This window comes from Haemorhous mexicanus, chromosome 17 (genome assembly GCF_027477595.1).
Source record: "Haemorhous mexicanus isolate bHaeMex1 chromosome 17, bHaeMex1.pri, whole genome shotgun sequence".
Lineage (NCBI taxonomy): Eukaryota > Metazoa > Chordata > Aves > Passeriformes > Fringillidae > Haemorhous > Haemorhous mexicanus.
The window spans coordinates 1,720,258-1,738,562 of NC_082357.1; the positions used below are offsets into that span (position 1 = coordinate 1,720,258).

General features: G+C 52.6%; 1 protein-coding gene across 6 annotated transcripts in view; it reads right to left on the minus strand.

Moving 5' to 3' along the window:
- Positions 1-18,305, minus strand: part of RAB11FIP3 (RAB11 family interacting protein 3) — an 81,945-nt gene that overhangs the window by 14,140 nt on the left and 49,500 nt on the right. For 3 of the 6 annotated variants that reach the window (XM_059861214.1, XM_059861212.1, XM_059861215.1), the window contains 3 exons: positions 13,744-13,934; positions 8,292-8,465; positions 796-831 (listed from right to left, as the gene is read on the minus strand). In XM_059861214.1, coding sequence (XP_059717197.1) covers positions 796-831; positions 8,292-8,465; positions 13,744-13,934 — 401 coding nt within the window. Of the gene's footprint in view, positions 1-795; positions 832-3,918; positions 4,054-8,291; positions 8,466-13,743; positions 13,935-18,305 lie in introns of all 6 variants that reach the window. The other 3 variants (XM_059861213.1, XM_059861217.1, XM_059861216.1) reach the window with 2 other exon arrangements.

Sequence of the window (18,305 nt, forward strand, 5' to 3'; positions counted from 1 at the left end):
CTCGGAAAGGTGAGCACCAGGTGACACTGAGAGGGGAGGGAAGGACCCTCTGCTCCAGAGATCGAGAGCAAACTGCCCAGATATATCCAATTTATCCAATATCCCTGTGCAGTCAGGGCTCACAATGCCCACACAGGAAAGGTGACTGACACCACACGAGGTGGTTGTGCAGAACAGAAGCAGCACAGCCTTAAACCTGGGCTTAAATCAGGGCTAAAACAGGGTTTAAACCATTCAACCAAAGCTACATGCAGTCCACCCAGGTGCCCCAGAGCCCCTGACTGAGCAGGGGGAGCTGCTCCCACAAAGTCAGGTGCTGAGGGGGACACAGACTGAAGTAAAACAGGACCAAGAGCTGTCTGAGGCAGCTGGAATTTTTGGGGTGCTGGAGAATCCCTCCAGGTGGGGGTACTGACTGGTCTGGTCCTGCAGAACTATACAGACATGGTGATACTGGGAGGCGTCCCAGACTGGGACATATCCCAGAGGGATATGTCCTTCTAGAGACTCCTTCCCTCCTCCATGTGCCTCCTGCTAGGGCACTGGCAGGACAGAGCATGAGGAAAAGCCCCCCCAGTTTTTTCTGGAAGGAATCAGGGTGCCAGCAGCCTCCAACTGTGTGCATGAGTGAGAAACCCCCATTCCAGAAAAAAGGTCTCAGAATTAAACCCACTTTTCCCCAGCACTATGGAATACATCCAGAAATACAACTCTCCAAGCTTATTTTGAGTTTTCCTTCCGTGGAGCCAGCAGCTCACACAGATCAAGCAAACAACAACAGGAGTATGAGCTTACCTTGCCACCTTCTTGCTGGAAAGTCTTTTATTGGGGCTGCAAAATGAAGAAAAAACAGGAAAGAGTTAGAAAAGCTGACAGTGGAGAGCCAGGGAAACAGGAAACTGCATGGACTCTGGGGCACATCCTCTGCTCTGGCAGGGAGCCCTTGGCATGCACCCCCAAACCCCTGGAAAGGGCAGGAGAGGGGCCACTCCCGTGCTGAAGAACAAGAATAACAAAGCACATGGAATAATGCTGGAGAAGAGCTCGCTGCCCCCTGCCACGCTCTGCTCTCCTGCTGATCCCTGCCTGAAAACCGATCCCCAAGGAAAGAGCTAAGAATAGCAGGGAGCCTGGGGGGGCTCCAGCCCGGTGCTGTTGGCAGACTGAGCCACATGTCCTACACCCCAGGGCCCCCCTGCCACCCCCAGAGCTCCCCTGGACTGGGGAGCAACGGCACATCCATCCTTCTGCCATGATCCCACTGGATCCATCCATCCTTCTGCCCTTCCACAGCCACCATCCCACTGTTGGGCTCTGGATCACCAGGGAAGTGCTGCCTGCTCCTGGCTCAGAGGCTTCAGGAGCTGTTGGTGATGTCCCCGTCTGGATTTTGAGCATGGCACTGTTGCAGTGGCTGGGGAGGGGGATGAGCTCTCTCTCCTTCTCACAGATAACTGATGGGGATCACTCCTTGGATCCATGTCTGAGCCAGCTGCCACCATGCCACAGCCGTCAGGGATCAGTGTCACCACAGGACGAGCAGCCAAGGGCTGTGTCACCGTGTCCCACCGACAGGGGACAGGCTGCAGGCTCTTCCTGCTGAGAAAAACCAGCCTTTTCCAGACCCAGCTCCTTGCTGAGATGCTCCTTCCAGTCTTCTGGTCCTGACTGGTGCTGGGGAAGTGGACAGGGCTTGGATCTCACTCCTCATCTTCCAACCACGCTGATGCCACCGGGCCACACCAAATCCTCACTCAGCAATGGCAGCAGGAACAGCTCCAATCCAACAAGCAGCAACTGCATTCACTGGTGCTTAGCTCAGTTTTAGGAAAAAATAACAAATAAAATCCTCTGGAAGTCCACTCCTGCCTGGAGCTGCAACACGAGTTCTTCGAAGGAGGGATTAAAAATAGCTTAGGACAATTTGCTTTGTAAAGCAACCCCCAAACCTGACTGGGGGCTGTTGTCAGGGTGACCGGCCCTCGGGTCAAAGTGCATCCTCAAATCCCAGACTTCCAGGGAGCACAAGAGCTGCTGCTGGCTGGGCTTCAAGGCTGCTCGATGCCCAAGGGGCGGAGGTCAGGCCCTGGTGTTTGCCAGGAATTGTAAGGAATGGCCCCAGCACTGGGGGGAAAATATTTTCCTCTGGAAAAAGCTCCCAGGGAGGCGATGGCACCTGCAGTGTCCAAAGGCTGACACCAGCAAGGGCACTGGAACAAAACAGAGGCACAAAGCACTTCATGCCAAGCTCCTGGAGGAGTCTTCCCTGCTTTCCCATGCCGTGGGCTCGGGAAGCAGCACCCCAATGCTGGGAGCAAGCTCCCCAGTTTGTTCCAAGGACAAAACACTGTCTATGTGCCCACAGTTCTTACAAGTGAGGCTGTTCTGGGGTGCTTTGGGCTTCATCCCAGCTGCCAGAATCCCCTGGAGGAGATGTCTTCAGGCTTTTCCCAGATTTTGGTCCAGTTCCTGCTGCTCCAGGACTTCTCCCCTCTCTGAGGGCCTCATGTCAGTGGTGATGCAGGGAGGAGCTGCAGGTCCTGCATGTCCCACATGCTGCACAGGACACCTCCCATCCACACCACACAAACAGGAGGCACTGCCCCTTCCACACAGGCCCTTGGAACATACTCCCAGTAAATCTGTACTTGGGTGGTGTCAGTGGTGATGCAGGGAGGAGCAGCAGGTCCTGCATGTCCCACATGCTGCACAGGACACCTCCCATCCACACCACACAAACAGGGGGCACTGCCCCTTCCACACAGGCCCTTGGAACATACTCCCAGTAAATCTGTACTTGGGAAGCCCTGAACACAGATGGAGGAATTGCACCTACTCACAGGGCAATCAAAGCCTGTGGAATTCCCACCATGACCACGGGAGAAGCTCCACAGGAAATCCCACCCATCACAGGAGGCTCTGAGGTGTTAGTTCAGCTTTGCAGGTAGATGTGGTAGAGAAAACCTGAAACGGAGTGGGGCTTCCAGAGAAAAACAGTGTTCTCCTTAATACATGCATAACCTGAGACCCATCACTGACCCTCGAGGCCTCCTACAGCAAAGACAACTATTTAGCCAAGAAAAACAAAGGGAGAGACCTTTTTTTTTCATTAAAAAGAATGAAATTCAAGCTCTTATTTGTTTTCCAGTCCTCCTCCCATAGACCAGGAGAGCTCCCAGATCACACTGTCCCTGCAAAGGACAGACAGAGACCAAGAACATGACAAAAACCAGGTCTGAATAGCCACAACAGCCATGAGAAGAAAGATTTATCACCAATGCCACCATCCTTCCACCCAGAGGGCTGCAACCAGCTCTGAATGAACAAATCAACAGGCAGAAATCCCTTTCCACTTGTCAGACAACATATCCAGCTGCTGCCTGGGAGACTTCCAAAACTCCATTCAAAACCTCCTGATGTTCCTGGTGTCTGTCACATCTCCCCAGTCCGTGGTGACACCGGGGTGGGCAGGCTGTGGGTGAAGCTGGGTGAGACAAGATTTTACTGCTCCCAAGCCTTGTGGAGCAGGCTGATGCCTTCAGGCTGTTCCTGCAGCAGGAGGATGGGCTGTCCCTGCCCTCCCAAGCTGCTCTTGCACACCACTCCCAGTCTTTCCTTGGTGACAGAAATACTGTACACGGCCAGCTCGCCGCTCCCGTGGAACCCACCATGCACAGGCATGCAAAGGGCAGGGAATGCTCTCCTTGTCTGCCAGCCCCCTGCATGCATTAAAGGCATCTCCTGCTCACCCTCCATGAGCTCCCCACCACCTCCACCACCTCCAGAGGCTCCTGTGGCCAGGTGAAACTCATCCCCTCCCCACCAGCGTGGAGCGAGGGAAAAGCTGTGCCAGACAAGGAGAGCCTTCCCAGGCAGAACATCCTTCCCAGGCTGGGATGGCCATGCACACTTGGTTACCTATTCATTTCAAGATCATTCAGGCGAGCAGAAAGATCCTCGAGGCGGTTGATTTGTTTGTGGCACTGGCTACAGTAAAACTCAAAAGCTTCATCTGCGAGAATGCTGTGCAGTTTCGCAGCGAGCGGATTGGTGCTAGAGAGATCACAAGGGTCATGTCAGCAGCACAGAAGGCACAGGGAGCAGCTGCAGCCGTGGCTTCCATAAGCTGAGGGTACCTCAAGGTAGGGGAATTTTTGGTAAGAGGTATGAAATTTGAATTAAAAACGCAGGGCAGGTTGGGTCGCCTCCCACCACAGTTTTCGAAGCCAAATTAAAGCCAATGTGGGGTTGCTCATAATAATATATAATTTCTAATTTAGAATAGTTTATAACAATATGCAGCTAATTGATAATTTGTAATTGCTCAACAGAATTTATATAGTTCATAGGAGAACAGGAGAATTATATGGTGGATAATTAGCAACACTTCCATCACTCTCCTCCCAGAGACTCCCAGCAGCTGAGCTTGGCCCACATTTCCAAACCCCTGAGCCAATCTCAATCCCCAAGAGCCCAGGGCAGGTGAGGTAAGTGCTTCCCACAAACCTACACCACTGCAAAGTTTATGTTCCAACAAGGCTTTTCCAGGCAATCTGTCTCAGGAGGCTCCTGGTTTGCCTCAGAAAGTGCAGAATGAACTTGCACACTGCAGGACTGGGTGCTGTGAGCCAGGGCTGAATCTAAGGGGGGGTTTAGGCTGGATTTTAGGAAAAGGTTCTTCCCCCAGAGGGTGCTGGGCACTACCCAGGCTCCTCAGGAAATGGGCATGGCCCCGAGGCTGCCAGAGCTCCAGAAGTGTTTGGATAATGCTCAGGAACAGGGTGGGATTGTTGGGGTGTCTGTGCAGGGCCAGGAGCTGGACTGGATGATCCTGGTGGGTCTATTCCCACTCAGGATATTGTGGGATTCTATGATCCTTTGGTTAGTGTCCCATTTTTCAATGGGATGCTTTAAAAGCAGAGCAGCTGTGCTGCTGCAGACCTGCCTTTGCAAAGCACAGAGTCAGATTTTCACTGGAAAGTTTTCACTTTTAAGCCAAGATGAAATGGACAGGTGCAGTTTCACACCTCACTCCTCCAAAGCACAGCCCAGAGGAGCTGAGCAGCAGTACTGTGCTCTTGCAGGGAATGCCATTTGGGAAGGGCCATGGGGGTCTGTAGGACTTTCACAGCTTGGGAAGCTGGGAGACACTTCCTCATGATTTGGGCAGGACAGAGGGGATTCTCAACAGCAAATGGTTTGTGTTCATTTGGGGCCAGACTCCACAAATCCTTCCTGTAGGACAATGTGCTTCTGGAAGCCACGGACGTGAAACAAAGAAAGGTTAAATAGTGAAAAACCCAAGCAGTTCCATAAGAGAGAGAGATAAAAGTGTGAGCAAACACAAGCAAGATAAACCCAACAGGCATTAGGAAAGGGCAGTGAATCCTGGGATACACAAACACACCAGAAACTCCTGGCCTGGGGCATCCCAAGGGTGCCCTGGCTCAGCCCCCAGCCCAGGGTCAGGCCTGGAGTCTGTGCTGTCTGTACAGTATTTCCCAGCCCCTTCAGACAGGCTGGACACCAGCAAATGCCAAATTATCATCTCTTCCCATTCCTGGAAAAAAAAATCAATTGCAAACCACTCCCCCTGCCCCTCAGGGCAGGTGTGGCCCTGGGATAACCTGCTCCCAGCAGCAGACAGGTTGGTGGCTCAGGGTTTGTGCAGGGAAGAGGTGACAGCAGCTGTGTGGCACCTGGGGGAAGGGATGTCCCTTTTCGGGGTGCTCTTGGGTGTATTCCCTTTCCCAGGTGGTGCAGCCTGGGCCAGGTGGGAACCCAAATTTAACCAGCAATAATCAACATGAGAAGAGAAGTGTGGAGGAGAAGCCCCAGGCCAGCCTGGCAGCTCGTGGGGTGTGTGCAGATCCTCCTGGCCTCCGGCTGCCCTGGCTCCCTGCCCCTGGAGTGGGTGAGAGCTCAGCCCTGGGCTGTCCCCACCCACTCCAGGATCCTGATGGGTCCCCTCCAGCTCAGCAGATTCTGTGGTTGTACAATACAGAGCCTCCCTGGGCCTCTCTCCGTCTCCTGGAGCAACATTTGTCTTCCCCAGGTCCTCAGTGCTTCCTGATGGCTGGGATGGGCTCAAGGAGCTTTTCCCTTTATTCCCCACCAAGAGCTGCAGAGAGGCTTTTCCTACTGGATGGATATGCAAGGGAAGACTCAAGAGGAGGGATCACAAACAAGAATACAAGGACTGGGCAGGGAAGCACTGCACCCCACAGTGTTCCCTGAAGGCTCTTGGGGTTTGCGGCAGGAGAATTTCTAGAAATTATTCCCATTTAGAGACTCCTGAAGTATGGAAAGGGTCTGTGGTGATGTGGCCCTTTACAAGTGATGCTGTTCTTTGTATTCAAAATACAGCCAAAAACCCATTCAGCCTGAACCAGGGACAGCCTGTGTCCCCTCAGGTGTGTTTAAACACACTGGGGCTGCTCAGGCATGGAATGATTTGGGTGGGAAAGGACATTAGAGCTCATCCCATCCCACCCCCTGCCATGGGCAGGGACACCTTCCGCTGTCCCAGGTGGCTCCAAGCCCTGCCCAGCCTGGCCTTGGACACTGCCAGGGATCCAGGGACAGCCACAGCTGCTCTGGGCACCCTGTGCCAGGGCCTGCCCACCCTCACAGGGAACAATTCCTTCCCAATCTCCCATCCAGCCCTGCCCTCTGGCAGTGGGAAGCCATTCCCTGTGTCCTGTCCCTTCCTACCCAAAGTCAGAAGAGCTGCACAGACTCAGGGAATGTTTAGGGCAGGACTTCACACACACAGCAATAACCCAAGGGGAGGCTAGACCTGAGAGGCATGAGGAAATCCTTCAGCTGCAACAGCCCCACATTTCTGACTCCAGAGGCTTTGCAGGGTTTATCTCCAGCCTCCCTCCCCAGCAAGCCCCAGCAGAGAGTCTCCAGCACAAACCACCACAACCTGTGTGGCCACGTGCCCAGCGAGCCCCTCCCAGCAGAGGGAAGATGGGATAAGGTGTGGCTCAGATCCAGAGACAGAGCAGAGCAGAGATGGTGCCCTGGCAGAGCAAGATTGGAACACTGGGAGCGTGGGCAAACTGGGAGCTCTGGCCTGATGTTAAAGAAAAAGTTCAAGAGATTGAAAAGCCCCTTTAGCTGGGTATTTTCTTGGCAGGAGACTTCTGGATGAGGCTGGCAGCTCATCCTCAAGGGAAAATGAACACCAAGGCTGGGCTTTAATCAGAGTTCTTCCTGTGCCACAGCACCAGCACAGGCAGCCCTAATTCCTGCATGGAGCAAGCCAAGGACAAGCACAGATCAGAGACAGTGCAGGGTATCCCAGTGCTGGAGCACTGCTTTCCTAAAGGAAAAGGGTTGGGAATTCTTTACAGCAACTCTCCTATTTGCCATTAACACCTCCAACATTGCTGTTGCACCAGCCAAAAGGAGAGGAGCCCTGACCTGCTCTTCCCTGCCAGCCCTGTGCAACCAGAATTGTCCAAACTCTGTGAAGGGGTTTGGGAAGCTGGGAGAAAACAGGAAGACGGGGAAAAAGAAGTTTTGAGAAGTTCACATGGCTGCAGAAAGGCACAGATGTGTCATTCCAAAGAGAAAGAAGTATATTTTTGTCTTTAGCACAGGTGTGTGGCTGGCAGGGAACTCTCCTACCCTGTGCAGAGATGTGCCTCCAACGCAGGAACACATTCCCAGTGTTACCTGTCGTCCCAGACACCTGGTGGGCTGTAGCACTGGATCATATTCCAGCTTTTACTAATTTTCCCTAGAAAGTAAGTACTGATAGGGTGTGTACCACCATACCAGCTCCTCAGCTCACCCTGCTCAGGCTGGAAAAAGGACTTTTTCCTGGTTTCAGACCCTAAAGTAAGGAGGAAATGCTACAGTCTGCTTCCTGCTCTACAAATCCCTAGAGAAGGTATGCTCCTGCAGCTCATGCAAATCCAGCCAAACATTGCACCAAAGCCCAAAATAATAAAAGAGAAAAAAAACCATTAGAGTCATCCTGCAGGATCAGGGGTAAAGCTGCAGGTGGTTTTCTCTCCTGGAAGGTTTAGTGAGGAGCCACATCCCTAACAGGAGTGGGAATGTGACACTGGAAATGCAGACAGCTCTTCCACCTCCTGCTGGGCGTCACAGGACAGGCACTGACCAGGGAAAGGAACCACCGAGGGGGGGAATTCCTCCTCCACTTCCAAGCCCATTGTCCTGTTGGATCCAAAGTCTGCCAGCCCCCTGGCTGGCAAATCCCAAGGAAACCCCTGTCCCACAGAGCAGAGTGAAGCAGCACCAGGGCTGGGCATTACCTGGGAGAGAGGAAGGAGGAGCTGCCAAAGCTGCTTTCCCCATTACACAAAGGGTCTGGGAACAGGTCGGCCTCGTTGCCCTCGCCGTAATCCTCGAAATGCTCCTCCCCGCTGATGACGGTGACAATGGAGTGGCTGAGCTCGGAGCCCAGGGCCAGCTCGTGGGGATGGGACCTGGGGGAGCAGACAGAGAGGTGTCAGAGAGGGGCCACAGCAGCCTTCCCATTCATCCAGGACATCCTCCTTCTGAGTATGGGGTTTGGACTTGGCAGGGGAGTGGGGGATTCTGTGAGAAGCTGCTGGAAGCTTCCCCCATGTCCAGCAGAGCCCATCCCTGGTGGCTCCAAGGTGGACCTGCTGCTGGCTGAGGCTGGCCCACCAGGAATGGCACCTCTGAGATAAAAGATGTGAGAGGAAAACACAAAAAAGGGATGGGGCTGACCTGAGTGCAGAGAAGAGTGGGGTGAGGACACTGGAGAGGAACAGCTCCACAGGGCAGGGCAGGAGAGGGGCAAGAGCTCCTCCAGGCACCAGAGCTGAGATTGCCCTGAGATTCCTGGGATGACCCTGAGATTCTGTACCCATGGGGAGGCATCTGTGTCCCAGCAGCCCATGGAGGGCAGGGAGGTGCAGAGATGCACCTGCAGCCCCTGCAGGAGCCCAGGCCTGGAGCAGGGGGTGCCTGAGAGGGACTGTGAGCCCGTGGGAAGCTGTGCTGGGACAGGATCCTGCAGGGACCTGCAATTCCATGGAGATCCATAGAGCCCATGATGGAGCAGGGTCCTGGTTGGATCTGTGACCCTGTGGGGGACCCAGGCTGTGCCTGAAGGAGTGACCCCACAGCAGAGTGACACACGGGGCAGCAGTTCCTGGAGAACCCATGGAATGGACTCAGGTTGGAGAGGTTCAGGGAGAGCTGTCTCCTGTGCAAGGGACCCCACACTGGGACAGGGGGGGGACTCTGACTCCTCTCCCTGAGCAGTGGCTGGAAGAATTTGTGATGAACAGTCCACAACCCCCACTTCCATCTCCCTGTGCCACTGGGGGGAAGGAGAGGGAACTGGGAATGAGGGGTGATGGGAGATGAATGATTTTTTAAGGTTTGATTTTACTTCTCATTATCCTGCTCTGAGTTTGTCAGTAATAAGTTTAATTAATATCCCCAATTTGAGTCTGTTTTGCCCATGATGGTATTTGAGGAGTGATTTCTCCCTGTCCTTATCTCAACTCATGAACCCTTTGTTATATTCTCTTTTCCTGTCCATCTCTGGAGGGCAGGGATGGAGCAGCTTTGGTGGGTTCCTGGTGTCCAGCCAGTGTCAACCCACCCCACCAAGTGAGTGATGTGTCCCATTTTGGCAGAGTAGGACAGGACAAAAACAGCCCAGGCACCACTGGGTAGTTTATGGTGATTTTTTTCCCCCAATAAACCAAGTTTTTCCACTGGCAGCTGCAACACAGGATTTGGGGACACTCATACTTGCAGGACAGTGCCCAGGGTTGGTGACAAGCCCTTGCTTGACTAAAATACCAATTTCTGTGACTGGCATGGCAGAGAAAGAGCTGGGCATGTCCCAGCCCCATCCGAAATGCTGTGAGTTCCACAGCAGCCCGTGCCAGGCTCACACTTGCTTGTAGCTGCCTAATCCTCTCAAGGCTTTAACCCCATAACCCTGGGGGATTGGTGCTGGGGAGGGGAGGGTTCAGGCAGCTGGGATAGACCCCCTGCAAGACAAAGGAGCCCTTTCCCTGCTCCTGCTGGGAAAACACTGGGTGTGACAATCCTGGAGTGGGGAATGCTGCTCCATGTGTTTTTAACACCAGAGCCAGAAGGCTGCAGCATGTTAAGGCTCGGTGCAAACCCTCAACACACCCAGCACAGCTCCTGGGATGTCTCTTGCTCCTGAGGGGACACAGCTCAGCACAGAGTCATTGTCCCTGGAAGAGTCTTTCCATGCACAGAGACACAGAATCCCAGAATGTTTTGGGCTGGAAGGACCTTAAAGCCCATCCCATTCCTTCCCCTGCCACGGCAGGGACACCTTCCACTAGTCTAGGGTGCTCCAAGCCCTGTTCAACCTGTCCTTGGACACTACCAGGGATCCAGGGGCAGCCACAGCTGCTCTGGCACCCTGTGCCAGGGCCTGCCCATCAAGCCAAGCCTTCTTTCCTGCCCAGGACTATGGAAGTTTTCAAATTAAGCTGGAGAAAAGGCAGGAGGGATTTGCAACAACTGGGCTGTGAAAGTGGCCACAGGGCTGTGAGCCACAGCTCTGTGTTTTGGGGGGTTTAACAATGCTCTGCTCTCCAAAATTCTAGGCTAAAAACCATAATAATGTTGCTTTATTACAGAAATTGCTATTGGCTATGCCCTTATCTCCATGCATTGGCTAGGAGAGGGAAATGGGGTATGAGCAGATTGCTGGACTAAACCAGAAAGAAAAAAAGATTACAGATCAGCCATTTATGACAAAAAACCTGCTCCATCTGAAGGATTTGCCCTTATCCAGCTAATAAAAACATGTCAACCCTCCAGATCTCTATTTAACCACAAATAAATCCAGCCCAGCTTGTGGGCATCTGCACATACTCCTCCTGCCCTTGAGAAGCACCAATATTCCACAGTGGGATCCACTGGAACCCATCCATCCCTGTGGTGAGTCAGACCAAAAGCAGTGGAAATCTCTCCAGGAATAGAAGCCAGGGGGTGGAATTGATAATTCAGAAGCAAAACCCAAGCCCAGAACTCTAAATTTGGGGTTGTGGTTTGATAAGCACTGTATAGAAGCAGATCTGGTCAGACACCTGGAAACCCTCAACCTGGGCAGTAAATTATATTTCTTATTCCCACCTCAAGGCTCAGGCAGCTTCAGGATCCAGAATCCAACTAATGTTCACTACACACAGCCTAAACAAGCTTTAAGCTCAGACCATTTCAGGTATGTTGAGCTCTGAGAGCTCCTGAGAACTGATGCTGAAGCTCTGATTCAGCCCAGCAGCTGCACTGGGGGGACTGTACTCCCTGGCTCTCCCTGGGCACCAGAGGTGTCCTCCTGTGTGGGGTCTGATGGCACCAAAACCAGCCCTCAGCACTCCCACAGGTTCCCATTTCAAACCTTTCAAATCTATAAATCAAACTAAGTTTTTGGCTGCCTGGAATTTACACACATTTAACAATCTGGGAAAAGACCTGGACAGAGCACCCAAAGGACATCTGACCTTCTCAAACCCACACCTGGGGTAACAGGGAATCACAGAATGGTTTGGGTTGAAAGGACCTTAAAGCCCATCCAGTGCCACCCCCTGCCATGGGCAGGGACACCTCCCACTGTCCCAGGCTGCTCCAAGCCCCAGGGTCCAACCTGGCCTTGGGCAATGCCAGAGATCCAGGGGCAGCCACAGCTGCTCTGGGCACCCTGTGCCAGGGCCTGCCCACCCTCACAGGGAACAATTCCTTCCCAATATCCCATCCAGCCCTGCCCTCTGGCAGTGGGAAGCCATTCCCTGTGTCCTGTCCCTCCATGCCTTGTCCCCAGTCCCTCTCCAGCTCTCCTGGAGCCCCTTTAGGCCCTGCCAGGGGCTCTGAGGTGTCCCCTGGAGCCTTCTCCTCTCCAGGCGAGCACCCCCAGCTCTGCCAGCCTGGCTCCAGAGCAGAGGGGCTCCAGCCCTTGGGGCATCCCCGTGGCTTCCTCTGGACTCTCTCCAACAATCCTGTCCTTCCTGTCCTGCTGAGCCCACCCCTGGCAGGCATGGGGAACCAGCTGCTCTCCCAAAGCCCGTTTCCCCAGGCAGTTCTGTACCTACAGGCAGGTGAATCCAAGGCAGGCTGCCTTCCCCAGCGGGCGGGAGCGCACACAGGCTGCCATGGCCCTGCAGGGACCCTGTGCTGCTGGCAGGGAGCTCACAGCTGATTATCTCCCAATTTAACTGTCACTGAGCTGGCCTGCTGCAGTGAGAAGAGCCCAGCTGGATAATCCCATTTCTGCTCTAATCCACATCACCCTTTCAGCCCCGGGCCTGGCACTGCTTGCTGCCTCTCTGATGTCCCCAGATGGGATTTTGGGGTGGGACGGAAGCTTGGAGCTCCCAGAAAGCAGTGGGAGCTGTAAGCACTACCTGGAGCACCAACCCTGGGCCTTGTGTTTTGGGTCAAACCTCATCCTGTGTTACAGACCTTAAGCAAAGATGATTCCAGAGGTTTTTAGACTGGTGTTCTTGGGGCACTAACCTGGCACTGGCACAGATTTTCCAGGGAAGCTGTGGCTGCCCCAATCCTGGACATGTCCAGGATGGGGCTTGGAGAAACCTGGTCTAGTTGAAGGTGTCCCTACCCATGGCAGAGGGTGGAATGAGATGAGCTTTTAGGTCCCTTACAATCCAAACCGTTCTGTGATTCTGATCCCAAAGGACTTCTTCCCTGCCTTCCTGCCTGCCAGCATCCCAGTTTCACCCCAAACCCCACTTTTCTTCCAAAAATGGGGTGGGCCCAGGAGCAGTTTCGCCAGCAGCAGTTCAGACCCGGGGAAGGAGATCTTGGCTCACATTTCTGTGCTCCAGGCAGAGGTTTCAAACCAGTTATTACAGGAGGTGGTTGCACATCAAAGGGCACACGCATGTTTTTAGGGAAAACAAAAATAGAATGAGTTCCCCTCCTGACTGGAAAATTATATGTTGTGTTTCTGGCTTAAGTGATAGATTAAAAACTGCAAGTCTTTCAGGTGTTTGGATCACCTGAGAAGCTATTTTAGAGGTTAAAGATGCTAATGAGGGTACAGAAGATCTCCCAAGGCAAGCAACGATTAACTCAAAGAGATTGCCAGGCTGGGCTCCAAACCAGCCTACACAAACCAGCCTAATTATTCGCGTTATTCCTCCAGAAGAGCTATTTTGGTCTTGCACGTTGTTACAAACACAAAATGATGCCTCAGGTTTTAGCTTTTATATTCTTTTAGCTTTTATATTTTTTTCAGAATCTGTACAGCTTTAGTGTGTGGGTCTGCGCTTCATATTAGGGGATGGTGAGCTCTCTTCACAGAGTAGGTATACTGAACAATTCCTTCTCTAGCTGGGGACCAAGGACAAATGATCCAAATCTCAGGCCCAAGAGCACAAACAGCGTGAATTGAGAGAGAAAAACAAGAAGAAAGGGCTAAAGCTGTAACTGGTCAATTAACTACAAGATGCAAATGGAGCAGAACTTATCAAAGTGAGAGACCCTGTGACTAGCAATGCATTTTGTGACCATTTTGGGTTCACCTGGGTGCAGCCCTGGCTGGGCTCTTGTGCTGCCCAAGGTACATCCATTGAGGCCTCCTAATAAATCCCTACTTTATTCTTTAGCTCTGTCCAGTCTCTGTAGGTCAGCCTGCACAAGGCATCAGAAGAACAACCCAAGTTCCAGCAGGACAAACTGGGTGTGAAACCCTGGGGCTGTGTGGGGGTTTCTCCTCACCCATGCTCCGGCTCCTCGATGGGATCTGTGAACTCCGAGTGCACGGCGGAGTCGATGGCGCTGTCGGTCTCCACCTCGTCGTGCATCTCGTGCTGGACCAGGGTGCTGGTGTCCTCATCCGTGAAGGTCTCACACTCGCTGTAGGTGCTCTCCGAGCCCATGTAGGCACTGTCAGTCACCTCATTTGCCTGCTTAAAACAAATACACAAGAAGCAAAATTGTAAGATCCTACAGCCGAGTGGGTTCGTAGCAGAGCAGGACAAAATGTGCATGAGGCAGGGAATTTTGGCTGTGTTGAATTTCTGAGCACAGGAATCCACCCTCTGGAATCATCCCAGGCCCAGGTGCTGCTCTGTGGGCACCACAGGGCGCACCTCAGCCTTTGCAGGGCTTGGGAAGCAGATCACAGAAATAGGGACTAAATAAGAGTTGGAGGGAGGTTTTGCTGTGAGCCAGAATGGATGTGGCCAGGGCAGGAGGGATTACCCACTGCTGACTCAGCAGTTCCCATCACTGCTGCTTTCTCCCACCCCATTCCAAGAGGACATGTTACTAATTCCCTGCAAAAACCACCATTCAAAACTCCCAATTAGCCCTTGGAGCACCTTTTTTTTGTCCTGTCTGGTAAAACCTTCCATCCCTCATCAGCAAATAAACTGTTTCTAAATCTCCATTACAGCTTCTGATTTGCAGGAACTCAAATCCCCACACTTCAGCTGGAGCAGCATCTCAAATCCATCACTGAGCAGGCTCGGGGAAAGCAGCAGGGTTTGTGCTTTAAGAGACTCTGATAGAGCAAGGAGAACTGTGTTTTCCAGTTCTGCACCCCAGGCAGGTTCAGCTTCAGTCCTGCCTGTCTGATCCCACACACAGGCAGGGACAATCCCATCTGATCCTGATCTCTGGAGAGCCATGGCAGCAGCAGCAGAACCCCCCAAAAGCCAAAGCTCTTGTTACCCCTCACAGTGCCAGCCCCTCTCCTAAGATTTGGGGATTTCCCCAGCATGCCTCGGAGCAAATCAAGGAATTTTGGGATTGCTGGTGCTGGTGCTGAGCTCCAGCTGATCCCCTGTCACTGGAGGGGCTGGGCAGAGGGGTGGAAGCCCTCCTGCCAGGCCTCCAGGTGAAGAGCTGCCCATGGAAAACCTCCTGCTCCTCCTGGAGTTCACCTGGTGGGATCCCATGTGCTCAGCTGCCCCTCCAGCACAGCAAAACACCAGCAGTTTGAATGTGGGCACAACTGAAGCAAAACCCTTTTCCCCTGCCAGGGCACACAGAACAGCTTTCAAGGCTTTTCCCAAGGATTTTGTAGAAAATTATGTTTCTCAAAGTACTATATTCATAAAATAATGGAGTGGTTTGGCTTGGAAGGGACTTTAAAGCCCATCTCATTCCACTCCCTGCCTACTCCACTACCCAGGTTGCTCCAAGCCCCACCCAGCCTGGCCTTGGACACTTCCAGGTGCAAAAAGGGATAGAAAACCTCAAAGGGATGGAGAGAGAGCTGATACCAGCAATTCCCACTCCCTGTGGCCACCGGGAGCAGCCAGGTGACTCAGTTCAGCCCTGCTTTGCTCTCCCAGCCCCTGTGCCCACCACACTCAGCAGGATGGACACAGCCAGGAGATCCTCTTGGAAGCCTGGCTCAGCTTCCAAACCTGGTTTGTAGACATCAGCACCTCCAGGACACCTCCCTGAAGTTAAACATGACACAAACCTGCCCAGAGCTGCAGTCTGAAGTCAGGGACTGCTCCAGGGAACTCCACCAGGGCAGAGCCTGTGCCTGTCTTGCAGAGAGAAACAAAAGTCTCTAAAGCCCCCACCCACTTAAAAAAGCATCAATCCACCAAAACCACTTACACACCTAAAGCTGGGACATGCTTAAGTGCTTTACTGGATTTATGCTGCACTTTCTAGAAACACCATTAATGCTCCAGCAGGAGGGACAAGGGGAAGCAGAGGCTTCACCTGCCTTGGCTTGGTCACAGATAGAGAGAGCCCAAGAGGTGACAGCAGCCACCCCCAGATGCACATTCCCCTCCCTTCTGCCTGTTTGAAAAAGATTTCATGCCAATTTGGAAAGAATTTTGCTTGCACACTACAAAATAAAGGCTGCTTTTTAAATACCAACCCCGCCCCCCCTCCTTCTCACTGGAAAAGCTTACATTTAAGCACAGGTTGAAGTATTATAATGAGCAAATTGAAGTATTATAATAAGCAAAGAGTAAAGACAAATATTGAAAGAAGCCAAAAAAACCTCCAAACACTCCAATTCACGAGTAATTTGATTAGAAACCCTGCTGTGGTTACTGCTGACCCTCTCAACATGAAGCAAACCAGGAGCTGAACAGTGCCCTTAGTCAGATGTTGAAACAAGAGGACCTTTAAGGTCCCTTCCAACCCAAACCATTCCAGGATTCTATGATTTCTCTGTCAAATTGTTCCAAAACACCTTACTGGTGGGAAATACACACATGGACAGGCTGGATTTGGGAGCAACCCTTTTGGAGCAGGAGAAGCCACCAGCACCACATCAACCATTGTCCTTCAGCCACACTAAAGATATGCATCAATTTATTACCTAAAAATTGAATTTTTCCTTTGTGATACCAGCCTAGATGAGGTTTCAGAAGCAAGAGAGCCCTATTAAAATTAAACCTGTGTGGACAATGAGTTAAGAAACAGCTGAAACTGTAAACAAAGTCCTTCCCCTGAGCACGAGCGTGGAGAACTTTGCTGCACATTTCACCACAGAATCAGTAACTAAACCTCAAGAAGAGATGCCAGGAGGAGATAGGCAAACCAAGGGGGCTCAGGTATTGCCAAATGCCTGACAGAGCCAAGTCTCTGTCCCTGGGCAAGAGTGTAGGTACAGAAAGTTCTTATTTATGGCCTCATGAGCAGCTGGTTTGTGCACTGACCCTTCAAACCCCCCTGCCACAGCTCTCCTTCAGGCAGCTTTGCCTTCCTGTGAGCAGAAAGTAAACATTTTTTCCACCCCAAAAAAAGCCAAATACACACTTAAAAAACATCCATGGGCTCAGGACAGGCAGGTGGCTACACCCACCCCAGAGGACTGGCCAGGAACATCAGTGCCACGTTCAGAGGGGGGCTGGTGTCACCAATATCAGTGCATTTTGATTTCTTATCAAATAAAACACACCCTGAGGTGCTTCAGGCAAACCTCAGATACTGAAACTGGGACTTGGGCACACTCAGAGTTCTGAGCTGGAACAGGATCAGGGTTTGATGGAGGTACCAATCCCAAATCCAGCTCCTCCAGCAGGTATTTCCCCAGAGCCACACCTGGCTGACGGGACAGGGGCCACCCAGAGGCATCTTTGCCTGCCCAGGGAAACTCCAGGGATCTGAGAAGCCAGGTGAGCACTCCTGCTTCTAAAAGGAAATAAATGGTGAAGTCAGCACTGGGATGATGTAACATGCCCTGATCAGACAGGTGAGGTGCCTTTAGGAGCTTTCTCCAGCAGCACCTCATCCATCCCAGGCATCTGATGACATCTGGGAGTAAAGATTGCTTAATTAGATGTTGTAGAGTGCTATAAAACCATATGGATTTTTAAAAAAACCTGCTGCAGTGTGAGGAGAGGGATTCCTGGGAGTCACCTGCAAGGTCCAGGCAGGGACAGAAGGTTCAGCATAAGCTCAGCCAAGGCGTTGCCCTGGAAAGGAAGGCAAAGTCTGGCTCCCAGGGAGGTTCCTTCCAGGCAGGGCTGTCCCTGGAGCTGTCCTGGCATCCCAAAGCTCTGCTGTCCTTGAACACAAACCCTCGGAAGGCTGGGAGGGGAGCTGAGTGACAAGGAAAAGGAAAAACAACTCTGTTTTCCCAGCAGTGTGAGCCTGTTCCTGAAGAATCCAGCCCTGACTGTGCACAGGATGCAGAGGAGATAGATCAGCTACAAAAATCCCCCTCCAAGGACACCCTGTGGCCCTGACAGCGGTGACAGTGCCAGGCTGGGAGCCAGGGACAAGGGACACAGTTGTGCTTATAGTCCCACATGAATGCAGCTGGCCCCAGGGCAGCTCAGCCTCTGGAATGCCACTTTGGGTCCCAATATTGCCCTCTTCACACGCACCCGGGCAATGCCAGCTTCTCAGCGAGGCCAGGGAGCCTCTGCTCAGCCCTGGGTGAAGGCAACTTGCACAGCTCAGCCCCTGGAGTTGGGGCTGTTACACTCCATCAAGGCTGGGCAAGAGAAATGTGCTGCATCTGTTTGGGCAAATCGAAAACTTACCCAGCCCAAAACCAAACCCCAAACCAACTCACAAAGCACCACAGCTGGCAGGCTGTCCCCAGCACCCCAAAAACCAGCAAGCACTGTCACTGCTGGTCCAGCTCCGCAGGGTACCCTGGCAGAGAGGAGTGTGAAGTTACACCACAGCCCATGGAGTCACAGACTTGTGGAATGGTTTGGATTAGAAGGGACAATAAAGTTCTGCCCAGTCCCACCTCTCCACAGAGAGGGACATTTTCCATTAGCCCAGGTTGCTCCAAGCCCTGTCCAGCCTGGCTTTTGACACTTCCAGGGATCCAGGGGCAGCCA